The sequence below is a fragment of the Tenrec ecaudatus genome, chromosome 4 (assembly GCF_050624435.1).
Source record: "Tenrec ecaudatus isolate mTenEca1 chromosome 4, mTenEca1.hap1, whole genome shotgun sequence".
Classification (NCBI taxonomy): Eukaryota; Metazoa; Chordata; class Mammalia; order Afrosoricida; family Tenrecidae; genus Tenrec; species Tenrec ecaudatus.
In genome coordinates this window covers 91,992,267-92,019,943 of record NC_134533.1, presented here as the reverse complement: position 1 = coordinate 92,019,943, position 27,677 = coordinate 91,992,267, and the positions used below count along the sequence as shown (strand labels likewise).

The following is a 27,677-nucleotide window of genomic DNA, read 5'->3' as shown; positions in this document are numbered from 1 at the left end:
GATTGACTTGTGTGCTATGTGAACTATATACTAATAAAACCGCTTTTAAAAGAAAAATAGATAAATAAAATGTTACCACCTTAAAAGAGTTACAGTCTCAGAAACCCAGAGGGAAGTTCTGCACTGTCCTATAGGATCAGTGTAGGATTACCGTTCAATTCAGCTTTCGTGGTGCCCTGTGTATTTACGCCCACCTGGAAGTGAGTGCCTGACCCACAGCGCTGTGTCTGGGCCGCCCTGTCACACACACATTATGCCCCCACTGAGAAAGAGAAACGGCATGGTACTGCCCTGTCAGCCCCACGGCTCTCATGTGTTTGAATCCCGTGTGCACACAGGGAGCACGCTGTAGATTCTGAACAAAGGAAAACAAACAGAGATAAACCCCCAGACACAAAATGAAAATATCCCTGCAGACTCGTGCTCGTCAAAGCCCCTCTGCCACCCGCACTGAAGAGAGAGAAGCTGTCGGATGCTTCGGCCTGCCTCCTGGCTCCTCCGGCTTTTCGGATCCTGTTGGTGTGAGCAGCTGCAGCTGGGTAGCACCGGGCTGTCAAGCTCACAGGACCCAGACGCTCTCGAGAGACAAGTGCACGTCCTTTTGCCACATCCACCCTCCTCATTGTCCACAGGGACCCACGAGAGAGGGACACAGCTTAAAACGGTCCATATGCCCCAAGAAACCAAGGATCTCTTTAAGAATACCAGGGTCCACAAAGAGGACCACACGGCCGGCACCACTACAAGACACGACGTCCCTCACTGACCCCTCGCCCCACAGGGGACAACACCAGAGACACTGTAGGAATTGCACCTGATCTGATCCTGCCACATCGAGGCAAAACACTAAGGGGGTGCAACAGAACAGCAAGGGAATGGAGCGGCGAGGTCCCCAGGAAATGCTGAAGGTGGACTTTGGGGTCAGGGCATGGTACTCCAACAGACTGGACTGTAAAATACTCCTAAAGGCCAACAACCAGTCCTTGAACTAACTACAAGCTTTTCTTTCTTGTTGTGTTTTGTTTTTTGTCGTTGATTTGCTTTGTTGTTTTGTTGTATATTGTTGCTTGGTTTTGCTCTGTCTTGTTTTTGTGCATGTTATCTCCGCAGGTCTGTCTAAATAAGATAGGCTGGATGAACAATCTGGAGGAGAAAGCAATGGGATCGACAGTTCCAGGGGGACATGGGAGATCAGGAGGTAGGGGAAAGGAAGTGGTGTTAACAAACCCAGGGACAAGGGAACAACAAGTGATCCAAATCAGTGGGGAGGAGGGTGTAGGAGGCCTGGTAGGCCTGATCAAGGGTAATGTAACAAAGAGGAATTACTGAAACCCAAATGAAGACTGAGCATGATAGTGGGACAAGAGGAAAGTCAAAGAAAAAACAGCAAGAGGCAAAGGGCACTTATAGAGGTCTAAATAATATGTACATATGTAAATATATTTATATATGAGGATGAGGAATAGATCTATGTGCATATATTTATAGGCTTAGTATTAAGGTAGCAGAAGGACATTGGGCCTCCACTCAAGTACTCCCTCAATGCAAGAATACTTTCTTCTATTAAATTGGCATTCTATGATGCGCACCTTCCCGACACAACTACTGAAGACAAAGCAGGTGCATAAGCAAATGAGATGAAGAAAGCTGATGGTGCCGGCTATCAAAAGATATAGCATCTGGGGTCGTAAAAGCTTAAAGGTAAACAAGCGGCCATCTAGCTCAGAAGCAACAAAGTCCACATGGAAGAAGCACACCAGCCTGTGTGATCACGAGGTGTCGAAGGGATCAGATATCAGGCATCATCAGAACCAAAAATAATAGCATAGTGAATGGAATGGAGAGTGTGGAGTGGAGACCCAAAGCCTATTTGTAGGCCACTGGACATTCCCTTACAGAAGGGTCTGAGGGAAGAGACGAGCCAGTCAGGGTGCAATTTAGCAACGATGAAACATACAACTTTCCTCTAGTTCCTAAATGGTTCTTCCCCCCTGCCTCTCCCCACTATCATGATCCCAATTCTACTTTACGAGTCTGGCTAGACCAGAGGATGTACACTGATACAGATAGGAAATGAAAACACAGGGAATCCAGGACGGATGATCCCTTCAGGACCAGTGGTGTGAGTGTCGATACTGGGAAGGTAGAGGGAGGGTGGGTTGGAAAGGGGGAACTGATTACAAGGATCTACATGTGACCTCCTCCCTGGGAGATGGACAACAGAAAAGTGGGTGAAGGGAGACGTTGGACAGGGCAAGATATGACAAAATAAAAATTTATAAATCATCAAGGGTTCATGAGGGAGGGGGAAGTGGGGAGGGAGGGGAAAAATGAGGAGCTGATGCCAGGGGCTTAGGTGGAGAGCAAATGTTTTGACCATGATGAGGGCAATGAATGTACAAATGCGCTTTACACAATCGATGTATGTATGGATTACGATGAGTTGTATGAGCTCCTAATAAAACAATAAAAGAAAGAATACCAGAGTACAATCGATAATAGCCGGAGGTACCATTATTATTAACAACTTAAAATGTGCAGATGACACAACCTTACTTGCTGAAAGTGAGGAGGACTTCAAGCACTTGTTGATGAAGATCAAGAATTGCAGGTTCAGTATGGTTTACAACTGTATGTAAAGAAGACTAAAATCTTCTTAACTGAACCAGTAGATAACATCATGATAAACAGAGAAAAGACTGAGGTTGTCAAGGATTTTTTCTTGCTTCGGTCCACAATCAATGCTCACAGAAGCAGCAGTCAAGAGATCAAAGGACGCATTGCACTGCGTAAATCTGCTGCACAAGACCTCTTTAGAGGGTTGAAAAGCTCAAATATTACTTTGAAGACTAAGACACATTGACCCAAGCCATGGTATTTTCCATGTGCTAGTTTACATTGGACATTGAATAAGGAAGACCTAATTAGAATTAATATATTTGGACTATGGTGTTGGCGAAGAAGATGGAAAGTACATCTGACTTCCCAAAACCAAACAGATTTGTCTTGGGAGAAGTACAGCCAGAGCGCTACTTAGAGGCAAGGCTGGTGAGACCTGGTCTCACATACTTTGGACAGGTTATCAGGACAGAGCAGTCCCTGGAGAAGGACATCATGCTTGGTAAAGCGGAGGGGCAGAGAGAAAGAGGAAGATCCCGGACAAGCTGGATTGACAACAGTGGTTACAACTATAGGCTCAGGACAATTGTGAGGATGGAGCAGGGCCAGGCAGTGTTTCCTTCCGTTGTGCACAGGTTGTTATGAGTCAAAACCCACTCAGTGGTACCTACAACACTGTTGTCCTTTACGACACCATGCTGCCTGTTCCCGGGCCTGGGTCCCTAGAGAAACCTTAGGGGAGCGTTAGAGAGGCCTTCTGGGAAGGAGCAGGGGAGCATTTAGACATTCAGTAGGTGTTCTATTGCCACTGGGCCGCAAACTGCAAGGTCAGTGGTTCAAAACGAGGCAGTGAGTCCCGTAAGCATTTAGTGTGGGGAACGCGGAGTGTGTGGGGGCACTGTCGGAGCAGCTCGATGGCCGTGAGTGGGTGGGTTTGTTACAAAGGAAGTGGTAATAACAGCACACTCCTGACAGGCAGAACCCCAATGGGGATTCAACGTCAACTTTTCCCCATTCCTGCTACTGGCCACATGCTTTCACGATGGCGTTTCCTCTTTGGCAATGAATCCCAAACCTTCCGAGGGCACGAATCACTCCCAGGGCATGTTAGAAAGTTCCAAGCCCCAAGCCAGACGTCCAGTGTGTGGCCTTCTACAAATGTAAACCCCAAGTCAATGCTGTGGCCACCGCTCACAAGACGACTTACATGCAACCATGCTTAGGACGCTTGCATCACTGTTAACAAACTTTCTCTTTTTTTTAACTTTTATTATTTTAAGTTTAATTTACTCCCGAGTCATAAGCTTATTCAGTTTCTTCTGGGAGATCTTTTTCTTCTGTGCAGCCTCCTCTTCTGGTTTAGGAACATTTGTTGGAAAGATCATGTCAACGTGGCAGGGGAAGCTCATGGATGCATTGATCCGGCCATGAGCTCCGTATGTCGGGCGGTGCATCATGGGGGCTTTGTTCACCTGGATGTGCTCAATGACTAGAGAATCCACACTGAACCCCTTCAGTTCAGCATGACACTCTGCAGTTTTAAGCACACACAGAAAAAAATTTAACAATCTTTTGGGGCCACCGACTCTGGGTCCAACCTCACTGGTAGGCCTGGGCACACCTATCCACTCCACCACTGTAATGGCAGAGGGCACACACCGCTTCTGCACGGTGACGTCTTTCAAATGTTTCGCGGCTCTCTGGACATGCATACCCTTGAGGGCCTGGGCAATTTCATGGGTGTTCTTAAAGTGAACCCGGAGATTTGACCCTGTTGATTTTTATGATCTTGAGGGGTTTTCTGGGTCAAGTGAGTAGCGAAGCACTTTGGCAGATCAGGAAGAGTGCCAAACTCCTCTTCCACAGCATCTGTGCCTTTGAAAAGCTGCAGTATATTGGGATTTGTAAATCAGATCACCCTTGAACCACAAAACTTGCTAGACTCAATGAACCTAAATAACAAAGAAGGCACAGTTACAGGAGATAACTTTCTAAAAACACACAATGAAGTAGTTAGTTTACTGTGCCAACCTGGCCGATAAACACATGTGTGATTAATGGAAGGGTGGCGAGATAAATGGCTCTGCGAGCCTTGTCTTTCTTGTCTCTCACTCTTTGATCATCGGACCAGTGTGCAGCTGCCTGGCTTGTTCTGTGCAATTGGCAAGTTACACTACCTAACCTGTGGACTGTGTCACTGTAATTTGAGGTTCCTTCAAGACCTGCTTCACCACACTATTGGAATTTACATCTCTTGAGCTAGGGACTGTTAGACTCTATCATGTGGCTGACTGTTAGTGACCTGCCTTCCTGTTTGCTGCCTGTGCCCGGATAGCCTGAATTGCTCTACAGAGGACTACCAGGCGGCCCTCAAGACTTGAAGGACTGCCAGTATCTCACCACTGTCTCACGGGAGTGAGTTGCACTGAGTCATTTGTACTGCCTTATAATTTGACTGTTTATTTCTTGTGTTACATATCTATCTAGCTGTATAAATATATATATAAAATTATTAGCAATCTGGTTTTGTCTCTCTAGAGAACCCTGTCTAACACACACAGACAAAATTGTCTCGACTCATTTGGTAAGTGATCTTTTTCATAAACTTGACACTGTTTCATACATTTATATTTATATAGGTAGGGCCCTATATTTTATAACTGAGTCTCTGGATGGTGCAAACTCAAGTCCGCCAGACACGCCTCTGAAGGAAGTCCTGGCAATCTCATTCCAAAAGATGACGGCCCCAGAAGGCCTGTGGAACACGGTTCCACCTGCACTGCATGGGCTCATCAGCAGTCAGAATCAGCTTTATGGCCACAGGTCAAACCAACAAAAATTGTATGAGGAATAGTACTGTTATAATCTTGAAAATTTATATCTGACTTAATAGGAAATAGCATCACTTGTTTTTTGGTTTTGTTTTTTTTTCAGATTCTCCTTTCTGCTTTAAATCTGTTGCTCTACGATTTTTGGTAGAACCAAATGGGAAGGGAAACCTCAACTGCATTTAAAACGTGGAAAAACGGGAGCATTTCAACAGTCTCTTCTCATACCCGTGCCTGTTCTTTGAAACGACATCACGGCCCAGCCAGCGGAGTTTCCTGAAGGACACCGCAATGAGAAATAAAGAAACCGTTGTCAGTGGCCTCGTCATGGACACTCCTATACCCTGTCACAAGAACAACTGTGATTAACCGTTTAAGGAGTCCTGGTCATGCTGGGGGCGATGCTCCGGCCGCTAACCAAATGGCTGGTGGTCCTCAGCCACTCAGCAGGAGAGAGAGGCACCAGCCGCTGCTATGAAGACTGGCAGCTCAGGCGCAGTTCCCGGCGGAGCAGTTCCATTCCACTTTACAGCGCCACTGTGAGTCAGAATCCACAGGGCGGGGGTGTGTGGGTGGTCCATCTATGGCTTTGAAAGCAGCTGTTTACCAGGCAGGATTCCGCAATATCATACAGTGCTCATCCAGGAAACCAGGGCTCGCCGTGTCACACAGAGCCCCAGCGACGGAAACAACTCCATCGGATAATCGCAACCAAACCACATGAGTTAGCAGAGCATGGAAAGCAATCACAGGAGAACTCTCTTATGTCTTGGGAAGCTGTCGAGCAAATAGTGGCGGTTACTACACACGTGTCCCACACGTGTGGTCCCTCCGTGAAAGCCTGATCACTGGCAGCAAATTCTGTCCCGGGCTCTTTTTTGCTTGGAGTGACAGATTGGCTTTTGTTCCTTGGTGAGGAAGTGTCTACCAATCACCCAAACGGCCAAGTCGGAGGAAGCGTAGTGGGTGCGCCACTTGCTCTTTCAGGTACCAGTGGGGGTCCCCAGAGAGAGAGCGAGAGAGCCACCTGGGCTCACGATTCCAAAGATCATACCAAGCTTATCCTCCATTTGCGACAGAACTTCTCTAGGTGTAACTCCCATTTCGACACTCAGGTTTGGGACTGAAGAACATTAGCAATTTGTACTGCCCCAACAAGAGCACTCTTAAGTAGAATTGTTACGTACACCAAGGCTCCTCAAAACCCCTACCTGAAGCAGGCCACCCTGACATGCAGATAAAGGACTGAGTGAACAGGGAATCAGAAACCAGCCTCACACCTGCACAAAGCGGGCTAGGAGACCCCGTCGTCAGACACCAGGGCATTCTGAGGGTTATCTGAGGGAAAGAGGAGAAACGTTTGAAAGCTGCCCTGAGCATCTCTGATTAGAACCACAAATTCTCCTGGGCCTTGGCACCTGCGGTCCATAACTGCTCTTTCATGGAATCTGTGACATGTTTGGACTGAGCTGCAGGTCCAGTGCTGAGCCCCACATCTGTTCTCCGCAACCTCTGCAGTCAATCTGTTCCTTTCACTGACAGAATGGGGTCAGAAAGCTAAAACGGTGCAGTAGCCAAAGTGGACAGGCAATTCCCGTGGAGGCCTGGCGTGTGACAACTGAAAGCCCATGTGCTCTCCCTACAGGAGTGAGATTTGTGGTGACCTGGCGGATACACTAGAGACAGAGGCACTCCCTTCAGGGCATCAGTGGACTAGGAGACCTGCTTGCAACCTGTTCGCTAACGTCCTGTGCCGCAGACCCCTGACTAGCTCTTCTAAGCCAAGAGTTTCCACTCTGAGTTACAAATGTTCGCTTCAACACTTTCTGGATCAATATGACCTGGACATGAAAACTGACTGGCATTTGGAAGGTCACCAATTTCACTGCTATGTTGATGAGCCTCGGGTTTTGTTTTGTGCGGATTTGGGCTTGGTAAACAGACTTTTTTTCTAACTCCTTAACTGGAAAGAGCAGACAACAGATTATAGATTCCTAAATCTTTGTTCTACTCTACCAAATAAGCTAGACTTTACAACTAATGGTGTACGATTAGCCTGAGCGTTATACTGTTTTTTCTCAGCATGTATAACTCATTCAAATCAAAGAAAAGAGCAAACCACAGGCTAAAGCAGACACAATCCTGCCTCGGGCCACAGAGCTCATCTCCTAAGTACCTGACTGGGTCGACAAGCTCCCTGGCTTTCAAAGAGCCCGGGGTGCCCTCTCCTGTAATAGGAGACCCTCCTGGCTCTGGTCTGGTCTTTGCCACGTGTGTCCAACCCAGGTGCCAGGCACCCGAGCTTCCAAGGGCTGCTCAAAGGGGCCAGGAGCCTTGCAGCTCAGCTCCAAAACTCAAGCTGAGTCCACTTCTGCAGCCTTGGTTCCGACTCTATCGGGCAGAGGACAACTGCTCCTTAGCATTCCCGAGGTCTGAACATCAACAGATGCAGCTTTCGTAGCTTTGAAAGCCTTTAAGAAAGCTTCCTTGTCTTTCTTCCTCAGACCAGCGGGTGGGTTTGAACTAACCTTTGAGTTCAGAGTCTGATAACTTAACCCACAGAGCCACCGGGACTCCTTTTGCAGCTCCAGGCTGATGCAAAACACTCTTTTTTTTAATTGCATAAACTTTATTGGATCACAGCATCACAGACAAGTCCAAAGGAATCGTCTAGACTGTCGCTGGACACCTCTTAGAGGTTCCTCATCAGCTGGCTGAACTGTTCCTTTTTCGGAAACATAGCTACCATCCCAAAACTTTCAGATATCCTGTTTTTAACTGTCATGACTTGCTGAATTAAAGCAGCGGAATTTGATACAAGCTCAATGTCGTTTCCTTCAAGAATCAACTCATCTTTCTGGGCTTGAGAAACGGAACAGGCAACACCTGTCCTCATGTGAACCCTCCGGATGTATTTTTCACCCAAGAAGTTACGGATTTCAACAAGAGACCCATTCTCCTGGATACCCACGTTGCTGGGGAAGTGGGCTCACACAGACCTCACTTGTATCGGGAGCCCAGTGTCACACCGTTGATCATGTTCTGGACGTGACTACAGATCGTGCAGACCGTAGCCCATCCTATTTCCCCACCATTTGTCAGCTCGAAGCCTTTTCTTCCCAAGGAGGCTGAGTTCTACGTTGATGTGATTGACGTCCCTCCGCAGGGTTCCTCCGGGGCCCTTCACTGTGACCGTGCGCCCCTTCAGGGAAATGTCCACATTCTCTGCAATCTCCACAGTCTGGTTGCTGAGAATGGTCTTCATTCTCGCAGTAGATGCGGCGAAGAGAGCAAAACAGACTCTTTAGTCCTTCCTGTGCCCCACTCTCAGTTCTCACACTGGCTGTCATTATCTCCAGAGACCAACGACCACAGTGCATCATCAACGAAGGACTTGGGAGTTGTTTGTTTGCTTTTAAGTAGCTAAAAACAAACACAGGGTGGGGGAAGCTTCTGAGCAGGGCAGGGGCTGCAGACCAGGACAACTCTGAGGGCACCTGTGCATCAGATGCAGGACACTCCGCTGCTGCTAGTTTGACATCGGATAGGAAGACAAGCTTGGTGGACGCGCCTAGACCTAGGTGCGAGTCTCGGTGACAAAAAAATTCTGACATAAAAAGGCTGCTGTTCCTTTTTACTGAGCAAACACGATGGAGCTGTAAAAATAAGCACCCTTCAAGGAGCACTTGAGAGTGGTGAATAATCTGTGGACAATGCCGACTTTCAGAGGTGACTTTTCGGCTGTTTGCATTCAGTGCATGTTCTAGCATCTGAACTCCCTGTGCCTGCTGGTGATTCCGGGTAAATTATGCGGACTCAAGTTTACGCAATTTCCTCAACTAGATGCTCTAAACTTCTAGTGATTCCGTGGCTGCATCGACCCTGCAGCCCCCCACTGCTGTGGTCAGCCAGCCTCTGCTACGGAACTCTGGCATGCCTCCCGAAACCATGCTGTCTGTCACTGAAGTCCCTTTCCCCTTAGTCACTTCTCAGTGAAGATAAAATGCTTAAAAGGCGGCTTAGATGTTCTTGGGCCTTCTCAGAGTGGAATAAACTCAGTTCACTTGCCTTCTGTCTTCCAAGCGTACTACGACTTGCATTCCTTTCAGATCATAAATTCCACAGAAGCACAGGATACAGACCCCACATCCAAATCCAGTTCCCGGCACATGATAAACATTTATACAACACGAGTTAATGTCATCCTCCCAAATTCTCCATCTCAGCTCTGAATGACATGGCCCAGAATGATTCCTTCAGCAAATTTACCTAATTTACAGGCAAGCATTAGCTGAAAGCAAGGAGTGCTGTGCCCTCTAATGCTCAGGAGTCCGAGAAACTGCAAACATTTCACAGTAAGTTGAACCAGTGCTATCTGTGATGGCTGCCTGAAAATACGACGAAATTAGCCCTATTAATTGTGTGCTTCTTCTGAGTAAGCTTACTTGTACATTGCTCGTGTGTGCTCCTCAGCTAGCAAAGTGGTCTTGGGTACTGAATGCCAATAAAATATAAACAATTCTATTTTATTTTCCAATTTCCCCCCCTCTCGAAACTACTGGTGTTTCTTGGAGAAAGGTGAAGGAAAGCAACTTCTGAAAATATCCTGTCAGTTCCACCGATGATGCCTGTCTCTCCAGAGAGACCTTGCTGCTGTTTTGATTCCCCATTGTTGATGGCTATCTTACAGGATCAAATCTAAGACAGCTAAAGGGAGCTGACTTGCTATTTCTCATGCCACGCACAGCTCACTGGTAATCTAGCAAGCCAGTCACTAACAGAAAGACACGTCTGATGTGATTAACTCACATTCTGCTTCTCACCTGACACTCCCATTACCTTCCAGGCTTGTCTAATTGGTTTGGTGAGGCGTTGCTCATTCTGTCCTAGATCTCCTGATTTCAGTTTCCTGGGACTTCAGACGGCATTTTCTTTTAGTCTGCTAAACGTGGAAACATTAGACCATCTCTCTCTCCAGAAACTAGATTAGTCTTCTCATGTGTGTTACCAAGAATAGGAACTAATGTGTCCGCAACGAATCACTGCTCCAAACTAGGTGTTGCACCCCCTCATTTCTGTAATTCTGAAAAGGAACCTTTCCTGGTCTGCTTTTCTCTCTCTCACTCCTCTTCCTTTCCCCTTCCTCAAAAAAGATCCCAGCTAGGCAACCTCGTCGACTCTGATACACCTCCACTAGAGTGAGCTATCAGTCTATAACTGGAGTGATATATAGAGGCCACTCCTTCAATAAACAGAGCCTGAGATTACTAAAGAATTTCCTTTGTTCATCTTTTCTCAAATCCAGGATGCTTGTTTATAAGGAAGCTCCTTCCCAGAGCCCATCAAAACACACAGCTCGTGTCCAGACCCCTGTTTTTCGGGAGTCACACTGCTGCACCTCACCACCCAGTGCAGCCCTGACAGCTGAGAAGCAGCTCAAAGCCCCACCTCCTGAGAAGGATGGAGGAAAGGATGAAGGAAAGAGCCATTATGTGGTAGGGCTATCACAGCGGTCCAAGATATGGGTAATGAGTCCTACTTGGGCTACCAGGAGCCAGTTGCCATCAGAGTTGACTCATGGGCATGTGGGCATCATTTCTCTCCTGAGATATTGTTGTGGTTGTTAGGTGCCATCAAGTTGGTCCCAACTCACAGCGACCCTAACTATAACAGAATAAAACACTGTCCGGTCCTGCACCATCTTAACAATTTTACTTATGTTACAGCCACTGTGTCGATCCAGCTCGTCCAGGACCTCCCTCTTTTTCTACTCCGTTCTACCTGACCAAGCATGATGTCCTCCTCCAGGGTGTGGTCTCCCCTAATAACGTCCAAAGGACAGGAGACCAAGTCTCAACATCCTTGCCACGAAGGGGCATTCTGGCTGTACTTCTTCCAAAACAGATGTGTCCGTCTGTTCTTTTAGCAGTCCACAGTACGGTCAATACTCTTTGAAAACACCATAGTTGAAATGATCAATTTCCTTTTGGTCTTTCCTATTTAATGGCCAACTGGCCTGGTCCTGATATTGTAATACAGTGGAGTAAGATGTACCTTGGGGAAAATTGGGCGAAGGGTACATAGGATGTTTCTGCTGTTTTTGTAACTTCCTGTGAATCTATAAATCATTCAAAATATTAAGTATAGAAAAACGAATCTACTAATATCTTACTTATTAAAGAGGGTGAAGAGTATAGCTACAATACCAGCAAGAGGTACCGAACACTGTGTCACACAACATACACACTACACACACTACACCCTACACACACACACACACACACACAATGGAGCTGTGTGGCTTTGAAAAATGGAATCTACTTCTCCAGCGTCTTACCAGGGCCAGATTTCCTTGCTGTGCTAGTTTGGGTTGACTAGAGAAACAAATCCAGAGACACCTATATGTGTATAAGAGAGAGTTTTATATCAAAGAGTAATTGTATATGAAGAAAACATCCCAGCCCAGTTCAGACCAAGTCCATAAGTCCAATACTAGCCCGTATGTCCAATACCAGTCTATAAATTCCTCTTCAGACTCACACAACACATGCAATGATGCCGAATGCAGGAAGATCACAGACCAGCGGATGGAAAGTCTTGTGGATACAGTGGCGGTGGAAGCATCTCAGAACTGGTGTGGGTCTCCATGTGACTCCTCCAAGCTCCAGGGCTCTGGCTGGAGTCAGTGTGACAACATGTGTCTTGTCAGCAGGAAGATGAAGCAGAGAGTTTGAGTGTCCCACCTTCAGGGAGGAGGACAGGAGTTCCCAGAATCCTCAGGAGAAGGCCATGCCCACATAGAGACATTATTGGCTATGACCTGATTGACAGGCCAGACTTCACCCCTTGGCTCAAGTTGACAGATTATGGAACTGCCACACTTACCTCTCAACGCTACTTTTCTATCTCCTCAAAACAGGGGGAGACAGTTTTATGTCTGCGTTCTCGTCCTCTGAGAGCCAAGAGTCCTGTCCTGAGTACTTAAAATGAACACACCCTTGGTTTGCTCAAGGACTGCTCACGAGGGTGGAGGCCAAAGGCCTCACCAGTTAGAGGAGAACCCAGCTTAGTCCTCACACACAAGCCCAGGAGCAGATGTGGCTCCCTTCCAGCAAAAGTAATACACTGACAATGGACCACAGTGGCCAAGACTGACACTGTGCCTTTCCCCCAGAACAAAACGAATCAAACCAACACAATAGCGATTTTTAAAAAGCCACTAAGCAAACTGACAACAAAGAAAACCTCAGGAACCTCAGACTATTTCCAACAAACCTTGTAATCAAATATGTCTGTTACTCTCTAAAGGTACCCTTTGCTTCTCAAGGAGTCTGTTCCCGACAGCATTCTGGGCCAGGAGAACTGGCCCAAAATTAATGGGGAAGGCTAGGGGAGAAAATAACAAAAAAAACTAAAGAATTTCCCGGCTTGAGTTTCCATATTCATTTTTTTGTTAGTTGGGATTTAATACATATAACATATCATTCCATAGTTCAATCAGATCAAGTAGAATTATACAATTGCCACCATACGGAGTTTCCAACCATTCTTTTTCTACATGGACTCTTTGACACCAGCTCCCTTTTACTCCACCACCACTGTACCCTTCTCCCCTCTACCCCCTTATTCTACTTGCTGGCCATCCATATTCATTTATGAAGTTAAAAAATGTTCTTAAGCGCTACTTCGTGAGAACAGGGCATGCCAGAACTGCTAACAGGCCTTATAACCTCATGTCTTTTTAGTGTATTGGCCTAGAAAACTCATGCAAATGTGCATACTTTTCATCACTGTTGCTTTTGTGTTTCACTAAAGCATTCACTCTAAAGCCTTGCAATTACATATCACTTTTTCATATAAAAAGCCATTCACAAATTATTATGAAAAAAATAATCCAGCACTGGGCTGTACTTTTCAACAGAATTCTCACCAACCAGGCCTCACTTCAATCACTTGGTCATCTGTCCCCAGGCACTTCTCCACAGCCACAGGATAGACAGCAGACACAGAAGCCTCCAGCCTCCCTGACCCGGGGCAAACACTCCCAAGTCTAACCGGCAGAGTGTCTTCCCATAAACTCCAGCACATTTCCGCATTCATGTGCTTTTCTTAAGGATAGCATTTTAAACCTCATTTACACGGAAACTCTTCCATCAGCTTCCACGAAAAGCTGGACATTTAAGTGCTTTGATCTCCACCTGCCCTGCAGTCCATTAGTATTCCTTACCCGCCGCCATCCACACTCCAGCTCAGACTTTTGAAGAGGGCAGACGGGTTCAGAGGTGTCATGGGTACAGGACCTTCTCTCCTCGCAGCTCATGCACAGGCTTTACAGTGTTTCAATATTTATCTCCAGAAATGTATCACACAGAGAGCAACAAGTGCGATCATCCCACAACAAAACCTCCCATGCCACCACCAAGGGGAGCGGAGGGCTCTCCAGCCGCCTCCGACTCCCTCCCTCTCGCTGCACAGTTGATGCTGACTCACAGTGACCCTCGGTGGGTTGCCCAGAAGAAAGGCCAGTCCGCCACGCGGATGGCAGCCCAGTGTGTAACCACTACACCACCAGAGCTCAGACGACTCCTTTTTGTTCTGGTCAAATCCGTGGTCTTCAACCCTGGGTTGTTCGGTTCTGTGGCGCAGATTCAGGCTCAGAAAGAGCCCGGGTGAGCGAGCAGAAGGGCGCCGGGTGGTTTTCTGGAATGAAATCTTTACACGAGCAGATCACCAAGTCCTCCCCCAAATGGATGGGCTAGCAGTCACTAAGCCACATACCACCAGGACGTCACTCCCCTACCAAGCAGTTCAAAGAGCGCTTACATATTTGTGGTCGTTAATATTGCATGTCAACTTGGCTCAGCTATGATTCTTAGCGGTTTGCAGGAATATAATGTCATTGTCCTCCATTTTGTGACCTGATGTGAACAGCAGACAGTTGAAAAGCCAATCCGTTTCTTTGGTAGGCAGCCTGTACCCAATATATGTGGATGTTTCCCGACAAAGACTACTCAATCCATTCTTTCACCTCCAGGTCTTGGGATCTGAGGCAGCAGCCTGCCATCTGATCTGCATTTCACTTCATCAGTTCCTGCACCCAGAGTCAGGAGGAGCCGCTAGTTTGACCTCTGACTTAATGGATTTTGGAGCCATTTCCTTGAACTAAATCTATAGATAGATATATAGATAGGTAGATGGATAAATTACACGGTGCATTAGTCTTGATCCTCCATAGAGTCCAGTCTAAGGCAGTATTGTAACAAAATTCTACAAAAGAGTGAAAGCCAATGGTAGGAAATGCATCACAGTGTTCACAGCACCTTGCTGAAATGAATTCCACATTGGTCTAGATTGTAAAAGAATCTGCAATCTACAGAAATCCTTAGCCAAGGCAGCCAGGGGAAATCTCAGCCCATCTGGCTGGGATCCACAGGTCAGTTCTGGAAGCAGGAAGACACGATTGTTCACTATTTCAAGCACAGATTCTTCTCTTCCCGAAACCCAAAACCATTGGCATGGAGTCGATTACATAGGGATCCTATAGGACAGGGTAGGTCTGCCCCTGTGGGTTTCAGAGATTGTAATACGGGGCTGAAAGCCTCATCTCTCTCCTGCAGAGGGGCTGGTGGTTTCAAACTGCTGACCTTGAGTTAGCATCCAATGTATAACCACTGTACCATCAGGGCTCCTGTATATAAGAGCTATAAAATCTTTAAAGCCTCATCTTGTGGCTGGTAGGTTTGAACTGATAACCCTCTGGTTAGCAGCCAATAATTTCTGGAAGAAATTTAAGGAGTCTTGCTGGCGTTGTCAGTTAAGAGTTGGACTGCTAACTGAAAAGTGGGAGGTTCAAACCCACCAACTGCTCTGAGGGGGAACAGTGAGGCTATCTGCTCTCCTAAGATTTACAGCCTCAGAAGCCCTATTGTGTGACTACGAGTTGGAATCAACTTGATGGGACTGGGTTCAGGTTTGTTTTGGGTCTTTTTGGATAGTTTCTACTGGTTTCAACGATTCTTAAGCAGAAAGGTAACGCACTGTTGCTTAGATAGTAAAATAATCACAAATATCACAAATGGCATTTGTAACCCCTACCACCAGCATCAACAACTTTACAAGCTGTGCAAAAGCAAGATTCTCATAACGTGCCTTTAAAAAAAATGGGCAACCATGGCTGCCCTGTGTTGTGGACAGAAGAAGGGAGGTGAGGGCCCAAGAGGGCATAGTTGTTCAGTGTCCATGGAAAATCAGTGAAGCGTTCACACAATTAGGGCCCAGGTGTCTACAGTGGCCCCTATCCAGGGATCCACACACTAGCATTTTCCATTAGGACATGGTAAACCAGGAGCCAAAGGAAGCAAAAGTCTTCAACAAAAATGAACGTCTTCCCAGTCACCAATCCAGGCATTGCAAAGCAAGGCTTGGCAAGGCGTGGAAGTCATGGACGGAAATGGGGTCTTCTGTGGGAAAACTTGGAAAAACACAGCTGCCAGTGCAGTGCAGGCCGCTGGAGGTGCGGGCAGGGACTCGTTGGTCCTGCTGCCTCTTCATCAAGTCTGGCTGCCTACTGGGCACGTTGGGCCCAGCCCAGGCACAGGGCCCAGCTCTGCTTAGCTGTCATCAGCCAACGTGCCAATCTAGCCTCCTACCACAAATGTCACATTCCAAGAAAAACCAGTTCCACTTGGAAAGTTTAATTTTTTTCCCCTTCCCTCCCTGAAACCAGATTCTTTTCAAAGCACTTCCAAGGAGCTAAAGAGCGCTAGCGCGAGCTCTTCCGTTTCTGGAAAAGAAAGTTGTGTGAGAGAACAAAGCAGCAGCAGTAAATCAGATCCCAGCCTCTAGGTCCCGGACTCGACCCCCTCCCGCCCCTGCCACGGGAGCCCAGACTTCCCGGCCTGGCAGGAAGGGTCCGGCCTAGGCGTCGCGGCCGGTCAGGCGGGTCAGTAGGGGCGCCTTTGTGCCCCGCGGGGGTGGGGGGCAGGGGGTGGTCACCGGACGCCACGAGACACCCCCTTCCACGTCCGATGCGTCCCTTCCCTTGGCAGCCGGGAGACCCAGGGTCCAGCCGAATTGGCGGTGCCCGCCGGAAAGGCCAGCCCCGAGTGGAGGGCGCGCCCGCACCCGGTGGGCCGGGATGGGGGGCACTTTCCCTGCTTTGGGTGAGTCGCCAGGAGACGCGGCCGGGCGCGGCGCTGTGACTCGATCTGTGGGCACCGGGGGGGCGGGGGGGTGAGGGGGGTCGGTGGGCACCAGGGCAGGGTCCCGGATAAGAAAGAGCAAGATTCCCGCGGCGGGCGGATACTCTCGGCCTCCGCCCCAAGCGGTTGCCCAGGTCGCTCCGGAGCTGGGCAGCTTCCAGCCCGGAGCCCCCCAAGGCGCCCCCGGCTGCGCGCAGCAGGGAGCAGGGGCGCGCAGACGCCGGGGGTCCTCCGCGCGGGGGCTCGGGGCGCCTTTCCTCCACCCGCGGGGAGGACCGGTTACCTTTCACCGCAGGCTCACACGTTCCCGGGCGCAACTTTGCCCTCCACATGAGGCGACCACGCCGAGTTCAGTCCCGCGGCCGGCGAGGTCGGCCGCCGGGCAGCGCGCGGGGCACGGCGTGCGGCAGCTGGGCGAAGTGGCACGGGACAATCGGCCCCATTCACTTCGGAAGGCGAGCGACGCCCGGGCTTCACCTCCAGCCCCAAACTCTACTACAGGCGCTGCTGGGTCTCCGAGCGTCCAGCGCGCGCAGGCCGCCCGCGCGCTCCCCGCTGCCCGCGCGCGCGCGCCGCCCGGGGAGGGTCGCCCGGCCCGTCACTGAAACCCTACACTCTACCCCCGCCCCGGCGCCCGGCCGCTGGGCCCTAGAGCCCGTCGGCACTCAAGCCTCCACCCCTCCCCGGGCCTCGAGATTGCAACTCTGAAATCGCCCCCGGCCCAAACTGACGGGTCTCCTCCCGGGAGCTGGGAGGTCGGCCGCCTCGCCGGCTGTCCTCTGCCTCGCCTTAATGAATGTCACCCTCAGGTCTTCCTGGAATGTCTTCCTCCTTCCCACCAAGCCAGCTCTGGCGAAATCCGTGTCTGCATCTGCCCTCGAAGGGCAGGTTAGGTTCTGCTCAGGCTTTTTGTTTTGTTTCTAAACTATTCAAGGGAAATCGCCCACAAAAGTACCCACACTTTTATCTCAGCCTTGATCACCCACTCGGACTGAATGGCTGGAAGAAGGGGCAAACGCCTTATGCCACAGATACTTCATGGGTTTGCAGAAACTGCACATCCATCCTTTGGCCACCCCACCCCCACCCCACCCCGCCCCAGGCTGTGGTCTGGCCCAACTAAGGGCAAGGAAATTCTTCTAGGGGACTGGTGTCCACTCTCCCATCTCCTACATCAAGTTCTACTCAGTAACCCAACTCGTCCCCCCACAATGAGACTGGAGACCCTTGGGCACAGGAACCCGGATGGCCTGAGCCTGCCTTATCACAGGCCTCTATCCGGCTTCCTGCTGAGACCTGCTGGGAGGAGGAGGAGGAGGAGGAGGGGGAGGAGGGGGAGGAGGAGGAAAGAAAGGGCGAGGTTGCTGCTGAGACCAAGTCTCCTGCGGATGGTCTCTGCCTTGCAGCCATGGATGGATGTGGCAGTTCACAGCAGTTTTCTGAAGATTAGGATTCTCCTGGTGAGTTCTGGCTCAGAAAGTAGCCTGTGTTCTCAAAAGGTAAGCCCCAAAACAATCAGTTATGTGCCAAATACCTATTGCACTTAGGGAGCCCTGGTGGCCTCCTGGGCTAAGCCCTGAGCTGCTATCCACAAGGTGAGTGGTTCAGCCCCCTGCCCCCTTTCTGTAAGGATTTGAAGGCTGCCTTTAATACAGTTCCTTATTTTGTGGTGACCCCCCCCAACCATAAAATTAATTTCATTGCTACTTCATAACAGTAATTTTGCTACTGTTATGAATCGGTGACCCCTGTGAAAGGGTCATTCCACCCCAAAGGGGTCGCGACCCACAGGTTGAGAACTGCCGATGTATCGGACTCTCCTTGATGGCAGTGAGTTTTGGTGGTGGTGTTTGTTTTGTTTCACACTTGAAGGGTGCTAGGAGCCCTGGTGGTGTAGCGGGTAACAAATTAGGCCATTACTTCAAGGTCAACAGGAGAAAAGAATTAAAGAGTTAAAGCCCCAGAAGCCCCCAGGGGCAGTTCAACTCTGTGGACAGGGTCACTATGAGTAGGAATCCACTGATCTACTCAAGTACTCAATAGCACATAAAAGAAACTTTTAATCAGGGAGCTAGCCCCTCCCAGGAATTACCATCTATTTAAAAAGATAGGATAGGAGATGAGCAACACTGCTAGAGATCCAAAGGCTGCAGGTGCCAGAAAAGGGTGAAAAGAGACTGAGCTGGCAGTGCAGGAGAAAGGGCCGTTTACTAGTGGAGAAACAAAACTGGAAGCCGAGGGCAGAGCCTGGGGGAATGTCCACAGCTCAAAAAGAGGGGCAAAGAGATGGGAGAAATCAAAGAGCTGGGGAAGTTTAAAACCAGAGGTTGGTCTGTCTCCCAAATGTTACAGTTCCTAGACTCTCCCAGTGAAGTAACAGGCTACTGTTCCTAGCCTCCCAATGGAGTGGTAGGCTCAGCTGATGGTCTGAAGGTGTTTCCAGTTGAATCAGGTGGACCTAGACTTGGCAGCAAATGTTGATACCCCATCAATCATACAAAGAGCAAATGGGGGCATGAACAGAAAGTGCTCCTGAGTTCCACTTACCCTGTTTTTAACCCTAAATTTTTCTCCACTATGAATAATCTCTACATCCAATACAACATTTTCTACATCTGATTGATCTAAATCTATGGTTTAGAAACAAAAGTCTTAAAAGGCAGGGGGTGGGAGGTTCACTTTGAATATGACTAGCAAGAATTCAGTGATTTGAAAATTCCCTAATAAATTGCAAGTCTCCCCCTCTTACTCCTTCAGGCTTCTTTCTAACACTCACCCAAACACATGGTAAAAGTCCTTGTCAGCTAATATTTCGGTTAGGGCCTGAGCTTGCCGGGAAGGCAAGGGCAATTGGCAACATTTGCGTTAAAGAAGGATGACCTCAAATAGGCAGCATCTGCCTGGACCCAGGGAGCTCACTGCCCAGTTGTCCTTGTTAAGTGCCCTTGAACTGATCCTATTCACAGTGATTCAATGTAACAGCTTAGAAATGTCCCACAGTTTCTTGGTGTAGTTGTTGGGGGCCATCGAGTTGGTTCCAACTCACAGGACAGTACAACAGAACTAAACACTGCCCAGTCCTGCATAATCCCCACACTCGTCCCTCTTTTTGAGCTCAAGGTTCCCACCATTGCCGGCCCATCTCTTGGAGGGTCGCCCTCTTTTTCATTGCGGTTCTCCTTTACCCAGCATGGTGTCCTCTTTCCAGGACTGGTCTTTCCTGATCACATGCCCAAAGTACATGAGACCTCGTCGCAGCACCCTCATTTCTAAGAAGAATAATGGCTGCACTTGTCTTTCGAGACACATTCATTTGTTCTTCCGGCAGCACTTTTAATATTCTTCAGCAGCATCATAATGCAAAGGCATCAACTCTTCTGCAGTCTTTCTCATTCACTGTCCAACTTTCCATGCACAGAAGTGATTGGAATGACCATGTCTACAGTCAAGTGTACTTTAGGCCGCAAAGTTACATCCTTGCTCTTCATCATTTTAAGGAGGTTTTGTGCAGCAGATTTGTCTGCTGTTGATAACATTTGATTTCTTGACTGCTGCTTACATGAGTATTGATTGTGGATCTAAGCAAAATGAAATTGTTGACAACTTCAAACTTTTCTCCATTTATCATGATAGATCTATGGATCCAGTTGTGAGGTGAGATAGTTAAGATTTATTGTGCCAATCTGGCCGATAAACACATGTGGGATTAATTGAAGGGCAGAGAGATAAATGGCTCTGTGAGCCTTGCCTTTCTAGTTCTCTTGTCTCTTGCTCTCTGATGGTTGGACCAGAGTGAAGCTGCCTTAGCTAGTTTTCTGCCTCAGCTGGCAAGGCTCACTTCCTACTGAGACAACCCTGAGGAGAAGCCACATGGACTTACCCGGATGCAGCCCTGGATGCTGGAGACCTGCCAGCGCTGAGATGCTTACACTGCCACTGGATTCAAAGACTTTCTACCCACTGGCCTGTGACCCTCCTGCATTTAGCACCGTTGTGTGTGTTTTGTGAATCTGAGGAGGACTTTGTTGATCGGGGTCAGGCATATGGGCTAATATCAGACTTATGGGCTTGGACTGGACTGGGTTGGGATGCTTTCTGAATGTAGTTACCCTTTCTATAAAACCCTCTCTTATACACATATGAGTTTCTGTGGTTTTGTTTCCCGAGTTTACCCAGACTAACCCATGAGGGTTCAGTACTTCTTTCCAGAGTTGTCATCCATAGTAAAAACTGCAGACCTTGTTTTTCATCAGCAAGTGCTCCGTCCTTTTTGACCTCAACAAGCAAGGTCGTGTCATCTGTATATCTCAGGTTGTTAATAAGTCTTTCCCATAACTTCTCAAATTATTTGCTTAGGATACAGACTGATACAGACCATGGAACGCAGGTATAACTCTGACACACACCTTTCTTGATTTTAAACCACACAGAGCTCCTTTGTTCTGTTCAAACAACGGTCTCCTGACCCACGGACAGGTTCCATGTGAGCACAACGAAGTGCTCTGGAATTCTCATTCTTCTCAATGTTCCCCGAAGCTTGTTATGATCCACACAAGTGAGTGACTTTGCAGCGTCAATGAAACACAAGTAAGCATCTTTTGCAAAAATCTACGTGTGTGATATCAATGATATTGTTTAGAATGGATACAAATATGAATCTCTTCCAGTCAGTTGGCCAGGTAGCCATTTCCCAAATTTCTTGGCAGAGATGAACGAGTACTCCCAGTGCTTCATCAGCTTGTAGAAACGTTTCAGTTACTATTCTGTCCATTATGAGAGCCGTATTTTATATTAATACCTTCATTGTAGCTTGGAATTCTTCCTCTGGTACCATTGTTTCCTGCTTGTATGATACATCTTGAAATGGTTGAATGTCAACCAGTCTTTTTAGGATAGTGATTTTGTACATTCCTTCCATCTTCTTTTGATGCTTCCAGCAATGTTCAATATTTTGTCCATAGCCAAGTGCTTAACCATTGCACCACCAGGTCTCCAACTAGTAGCTCTTAATTAATTAATATAGAAGGAACAAACTAATGATTGAGTGCATCCAGACTGCCTTGACAAAGTTTTTGTTTCACTTCGACAACATGTAAGGGTGTTCTTATAGCTCAAGTCCTATCTCACTCACTGCCATCGAGGCTATACTGACTCAGAGTGAATCTAGAGGACAGGGTAGACTGCCTCCTCTCAGTCGCTGAGACTGTAGCTGTTTATAGGAGTCTTTCTCCCTCGGAGCTGCTGGTGGTGTTTCGAACAGCCAACCTTGACGATTGTAAGCCAACTCGTAGCCACTATGCCACAAGGGCTCCTCTACAGTAGTGCCTTGTAAAACGTGATGTATGAACCAATGGCCCAAAAATTTCAAATTCCTGATGTTCCCACCTCCAAATTCAGAATCGGTATGGATGAAGTCCTAGATACCTCTGTGAGTTATGCCGAAAACTAAAAAACTGCCATTGAGTCAATGCCGTCTCACGGTGATCCTATAGGACAAGGTAGAACTGCTCCCTGTGAGTTTCCGAGACTGTAACTTTACTGGAGTAGAAAGCCCCTTCTTTGTCTCCTTGGAACAACCTAGCGATTCCGTCCTTCAGACGGGGGGTTTGCAGTCTGACTTGTAGCCACCACCCCAACAGGACACCGTAAGCGCTTGCTAGCGTGTTGCAATCTGGTTGCCAATTAGCCAGTGGACGCATCATAGCCACGGTGTGCTTGCCATTCCCTTCTGGAGTTTTTACTGTATCAGCATGTAATATAGCAAGGTGAAACAGGATCAATGACTATTAGAGGCTAAGAAAAAGTTATGGGAAAATCGAGGAGTGTCTGATTCTGTACAGTGGAAAAGGAATGATGTCAAGAAATCCAAGCGCTAACAGGAAGGGCATTACAAGTAAAGGCATGGAAACAGGAAATAGCACCACAGTATATCATTTAAAAAATGTTCCGTTTGATGTTTCTTTTTTAATCATTTTTATTAGGGGCACATATAATTCTTATCACAATCTATACATACATCCATTGTGTAAAGCACAGTTGTACATTCATTGGCCTCATTATTCTCAAAACATTTGCTCTCCACTTAAGCCTCTGGCATCAGCTCCTCATTTTCCCCCCTCCCTCCCCGCTCCTCCTTCCCTCATGAACCCTTGATAATTTATAAATTATTATTTTGTCATATATTACACTGTCTGACGTCTCCCTTCACCCACTAATTTTTTTAATCTTTTAACTTTCTCTCCTTTTCAGAAACATAAAAAGTCATGCCCATCCTACAGTTGATAAACCCTGTATTAGGCGAGATGTCCCCAGATTTGCTATTAGTACACTGTATTACACAGACACAAGTGGGTCTTCGGGGGTTTGTCCTACTTGTTCCCAACTACAAACCATGCCCTTCTATGAGCTCTCTCACACAGCATACGCCTTCCCTGGAGACTCACACAAACCCTGCTCCCATTTTTCAAACTGCTGACGGAAGCACAGTTCAGGAAACACCAGGGATGGCTAAGGAAATAGCAAGTGCAAGGATGGCCCAGGACTGACCACTGTTCCACTCTGTTGTACGTGGGGTCATGACGAGCTGGGGCTGACTCCACGCCCTGGACAAAAGAGACAGTACGCAGAGGAGGGAGCTTCAGAAAGTTCTTGGAAAAATCCATCCTCTTTCCATCCTTTTTGAAGCCTCCTGGTACTGCTAAGTAAGAAGGCAGAGGACAAAGAACACGCCAGTTGAGGAACACTAGAACAGTGAAAACAGAAGAAGACGGCATGGCGGATTTGTGGGAAGGCAGACAAGGTGAGACCATTTCTGCTGGTCCAGAAATATTGAGTGCCCTAGAGTGGAGGACACTGCGCCTAAGGGAAGTTACCTATCACCAACTGGAGTAAGTCATTTAGACGACCTGCTCCATTCGAAGCTTACCCAGGCCTGTTGATTATAGAAAACAGCTGTATACTGTATATACCCAAACTGCATAAGACCCTTGCTGGCTGAAAGATGAGGACTTGAAGTTTTTATAGGTGAAGGTGAAAGGCCTTCGGTATCGATTGTATGTCTACAATGAAAACTAAAATCCTCACAGCTGAATTAATAGACAGCATTATGATAAACGGAGATACAATTGAAGTTGTCGAGAATTCCATTTAACTTGGATCCACAATCAATGCCCATGGAAGAAGCAGTCAGGAAATCAAACCGTACTGCACTGGTGGCGTGGGGGGTGGTGTGGAGGTGGTGGGGGTGTCACTTTGAGGACTAATGCAGGCCTGGTTCATGTTATGTTTTCAATGACCTCATTTGCCCAATGTCTGGACAATGAATAAGGAAGACCATAGAAAAATCGATGCTTTTGAATTATGGCGTTAGTAAAAAAATCTTGAACATACCGTGGACTGCCGGAAGAATGAACAAATCTATTTTCGAAGAACTACAGCTAGAATTTTACTTAGGAATAAGGAAGGCCAGACTTCGGCTTATGCACTTGGGGCATTTTATCAAGAGGGCCCAGGCCCCGGAGGAGGACTTCACGTTTGCCTAAGTAGAGCGTCAGCAGCAGAAGAGGAAGACCCTCAGGAGATGGATCGACACAGCAGTTGCAACAGTAAGTTCAACCAGCTACAGTTTTTGTGGTAAAATTAGGCGCCTCGGCTGAAATTTGGGTCGGCTTATCCTCAAGTATATACGGTAAAAACTGTGCTGAAAAACTCAGCGGACACATGGTATACGTACAACTCATTGTGAATGCATCTTCCTCAAATCCCGATGCCGTGTCCTCCTACATATAGGAGCGCCCAGCTTCTGAGATTCTTCGCTCAGCATGCAGAGAAGTACAAATGGTGCCAGGGCAAACCCCTGACTCACACTTTCCGGTTCTAAACCATGCAGCGCCCCGTTCTTCTGTACAAATAACTGCCTCTTTAGCTATGAACAGATTTCACATGAGCAAAATTATGTGTTTTGGAACCCCATTCTTTCCAGTATTATTCATAATTTGCTATGTTCTACACACTATAGAATGCCCTGAGCAGTCAATAACGCACAAGTGAACAGGTATTCTCTGTTTTCGGCCAAGATCCAATGAAATGATATCCCTCGTTCCACATCCTTTTCCGAACCCGGCTGGAATTTCTGGCGGTTCCCTATTGGCGTGCTGCTGCAGCTGTCTTTTAATGATCTTCAGATTTCCACTTGCATGGCATATGAATGATATTGTTCACTTATTCCTGAATTCTGTTGGCTCGCGATTTTCAGATTGGACACAAAGAGCAGTCTATTCCAGCCAGTTGGCGGGAGCTGTCTTTCAAAAGCCTTGCACAGATAAGTGAGCGCCCCCAACGCTGCATCCACCCGCTGAAATAGCTAATCGTCATCCAATCCATTCCTGGAACCTTGTTTTTCACGAATGGTGTTGAGAGCCTGGAGCTCTTCCTTCAGTCTAGCAAGTCTTGATCACAGGCTACCTCCCCAATTGGCTGAGTGTCGACCCATTATTGTTGGTACCGTGACGGTGCACTACAATCTTCATTCGATGCTTTCTGCATCATTCATAAGTTTGCCCAGTGAATCCTTCAATATTTCAACTCAAGGCGTGGTTTTTTTCCCCTCAAATCTTTCAGATGCTGAGCAGGCTCTCCCCTTGTGCTTTCTAACCCCAGGGCTACACGTTCCATTGTAATATTTCAACTTCCCCAGAGGTGTCTTCGAAAATCTTCTGCTCGCCTCTTCTCATCATTATTCCTTTTGTTTTAGCTGCTCGATGTTCAGGAACCAGTTTCAGAGTTTCTTCTGATATCTTGTTGGTCTTCTTCTTTCCCTTCTGCATAATGATCTTTTTTGCCTTTTTAATGTCTGATGTCTTTGATGTCACCTCAACTTATCTAGTGTTCTCTTTCCACAGATGTAGCTGTTTCATTCCTGTGTATTCCACCTGGTGAGGTCAATGTCTGTAGTTACCATTTATGCTGTCTTAAAAAATGTTTCTGGTCAGTAAGATTCTTGCTTTTGCAAAATTCTATCATATAATCTCTGGCATTGTTGCAGTCACCAAGGCACAGTTCACCCACCACCAATTCTTCTTTGTTTCCACCGTCACATCCAATTACTAGCAATTATATGTGTATCTTGATTGCAATGATGGAATATAACTAGTTTGGCTCAATTATTAAGTTATGGATCTGAAGCCTGTTTGTCTGCATGCTTTAGCGTCACACCCTGGTGACACACCCGTCTTTGCTCACCTCATTGCTTTCTTACGAGCATGTTACCTCATATGTACTAAGCACATAGTATGCTCTCCATAAAACACAAGGGATGGAGGATAGCTATGAATGGGTGCAGGAAAACAAGTACCCACAGCAAGTAAGGAATAAAGATAATGACTTTGGTCTGAAAAAAACAACCAACCAACCTTGGAGCCAGACCCCGTTTGACACAAAGACTAGATGTGACTACGAGCACCGAGCATGGGCTCGGTGTCAATGCATCATAACTAGTCTCGTCATCATTTGCTGCTCTTCCCACTGAAACCCGCAGAGTACTGGAAGCTCATGATGCTTTTTTACTGACTGGTTATTTCCTCAACGTTAGCCCAACTGATATTTTGAGCTAATTAGTACTTTGCTGGCCACGACAAGATGTGAAGCCGCTTCTCTAGCTTTTACCCACGAGGTGCCAGTTACACTCTCGGCCCCACGTGAAAACTCAAAAGGTCTCTGGGCATGCATTAGTAAATGTCCCTTTTCGGGCAAAAACATCTCTGGTTGTGAAATACTTGATTAGGAAGTATTGATCACGATAAATGGAGAAAATACCGAGGTGCTCAGGGTTTCATTCTTGCTTGGATCCACAATCAATGCTCATGGAAGCAGCAGTCAAGAGATCAAATGATGCCCTACACTGGGTCAGTCTGCTGCATGAGTCCTCTGTAAAGTGTTAAAAAGCAAGGAAGTTATTTTGAGGACTGAGGTGCACCTGGCCTAAGTCATGGGATTTTCAACTGCTTCTATGCATGTAAAAGTTGGACAGAGAATAAGGAAGACCAACTAATCAGTATATTTGAATTACAGTGCTGGTGAAGAATACTGCAAATGCCACTAGATGCCAAAAGAACCCACAAACTGTCTTGCAAAATGTACAGCCAGAATGCTCCTGAAAGGCAAGGATGGCAAGGTTTTGTCTCATGTACTTTGGACATGTGGTCAAGCACATTCGTACATATGCTGCCATCACCATTTTCAAATCATCTTCTTTCTAGGCCCTTACATCTTGGCAGCGCCAGATTGTTGCATCTTTCCCCTATGGAGTGGCTCATGGGTTCAAACCACTAACCTCGCGCTTAGCAGCCCAGCGCCTAACCCAAATGCCACCAGGCTCCCTTTTCATCATGATAAACTCAAACCAGAGCCATCGCCACGGGCTCAGTTCCAAGTCAGAGTGACTCTGCCATGGGTTTCTGAGGCTGTGGACCTTTCTGGAACATGCCCTCACCTTTCTCCCACAGAGCGCCGGTGGCCTTGAACCACCCATCTAGCAGTCCTGATAATGCCACCAGGGCTCCTTTAGGAACTCTCTCACTGAGTTGTCTCCAACTCATAGTGACCCCATAGGGCGGGATAAAACTGCCCCTGTGGGTTTCTGAGGCTGTAACTCTTCATGGGAGTAGAAAGCCTCATCTTCCTCCCGCAGAGTGACTGGTGGTTTCAAACTGCTGACCTGTCAGTTAGCAGCCCGACAAGTAACCAACAGGGTGCCTCTCCTTTAGGATTGTGGTTCCTCAATGTTAGCTACATCAGAATCCATTGAGTCATGTGCTAAAAGACAACTGAGTCCCAACCCAGAGCGCCCGTTTCAACAGATGCAGGTGAACAGGTGTTTCTAACCAGTTCCCGGACGGTGTTGCTGCTGCAGGCCCTCGACCCACTCTGAGAACCAGCGGTTGAGGACATCCGGGGACACATATTTCTATGCATTCAGAACCCCACAGCCAACGGGGAAGAGGCAAATGTTTTTGTAGGAGCAGAATGATCC

General features: G+C 47.5%; 1 protein-coding gene across 3 annotated transcripts in view; it reads right to left on the bottom strand.

The window, feature by feature from the left end:
* AMOTL1 (angiomotin like 1) overlaps nucleotides 1-17,187 on the bottom strand; it is a 98,393-nt gene extending 81,206 nt beyond the window's left edge. For all 3 annotated transcript variants that reach the window (XM_075546470.1, XM_075546471.1, XM_075546472.1), the window contains exon 1: nucleotides 16,932-17,187. In XM_075546470.1, coding sequence (XP_075402585.1) covers nucleotides 16,932-16,980 — 49 coding nt within the window. In that variant the 5' untranslated portion in view covers nucleotides 16,981-17,187. The remainder of the gene's footprint in view (nucleotides 1-16,931) is intronic.
* Nucleotides 17,188-27,677: the final 10,490 nt, after the last annotated feature.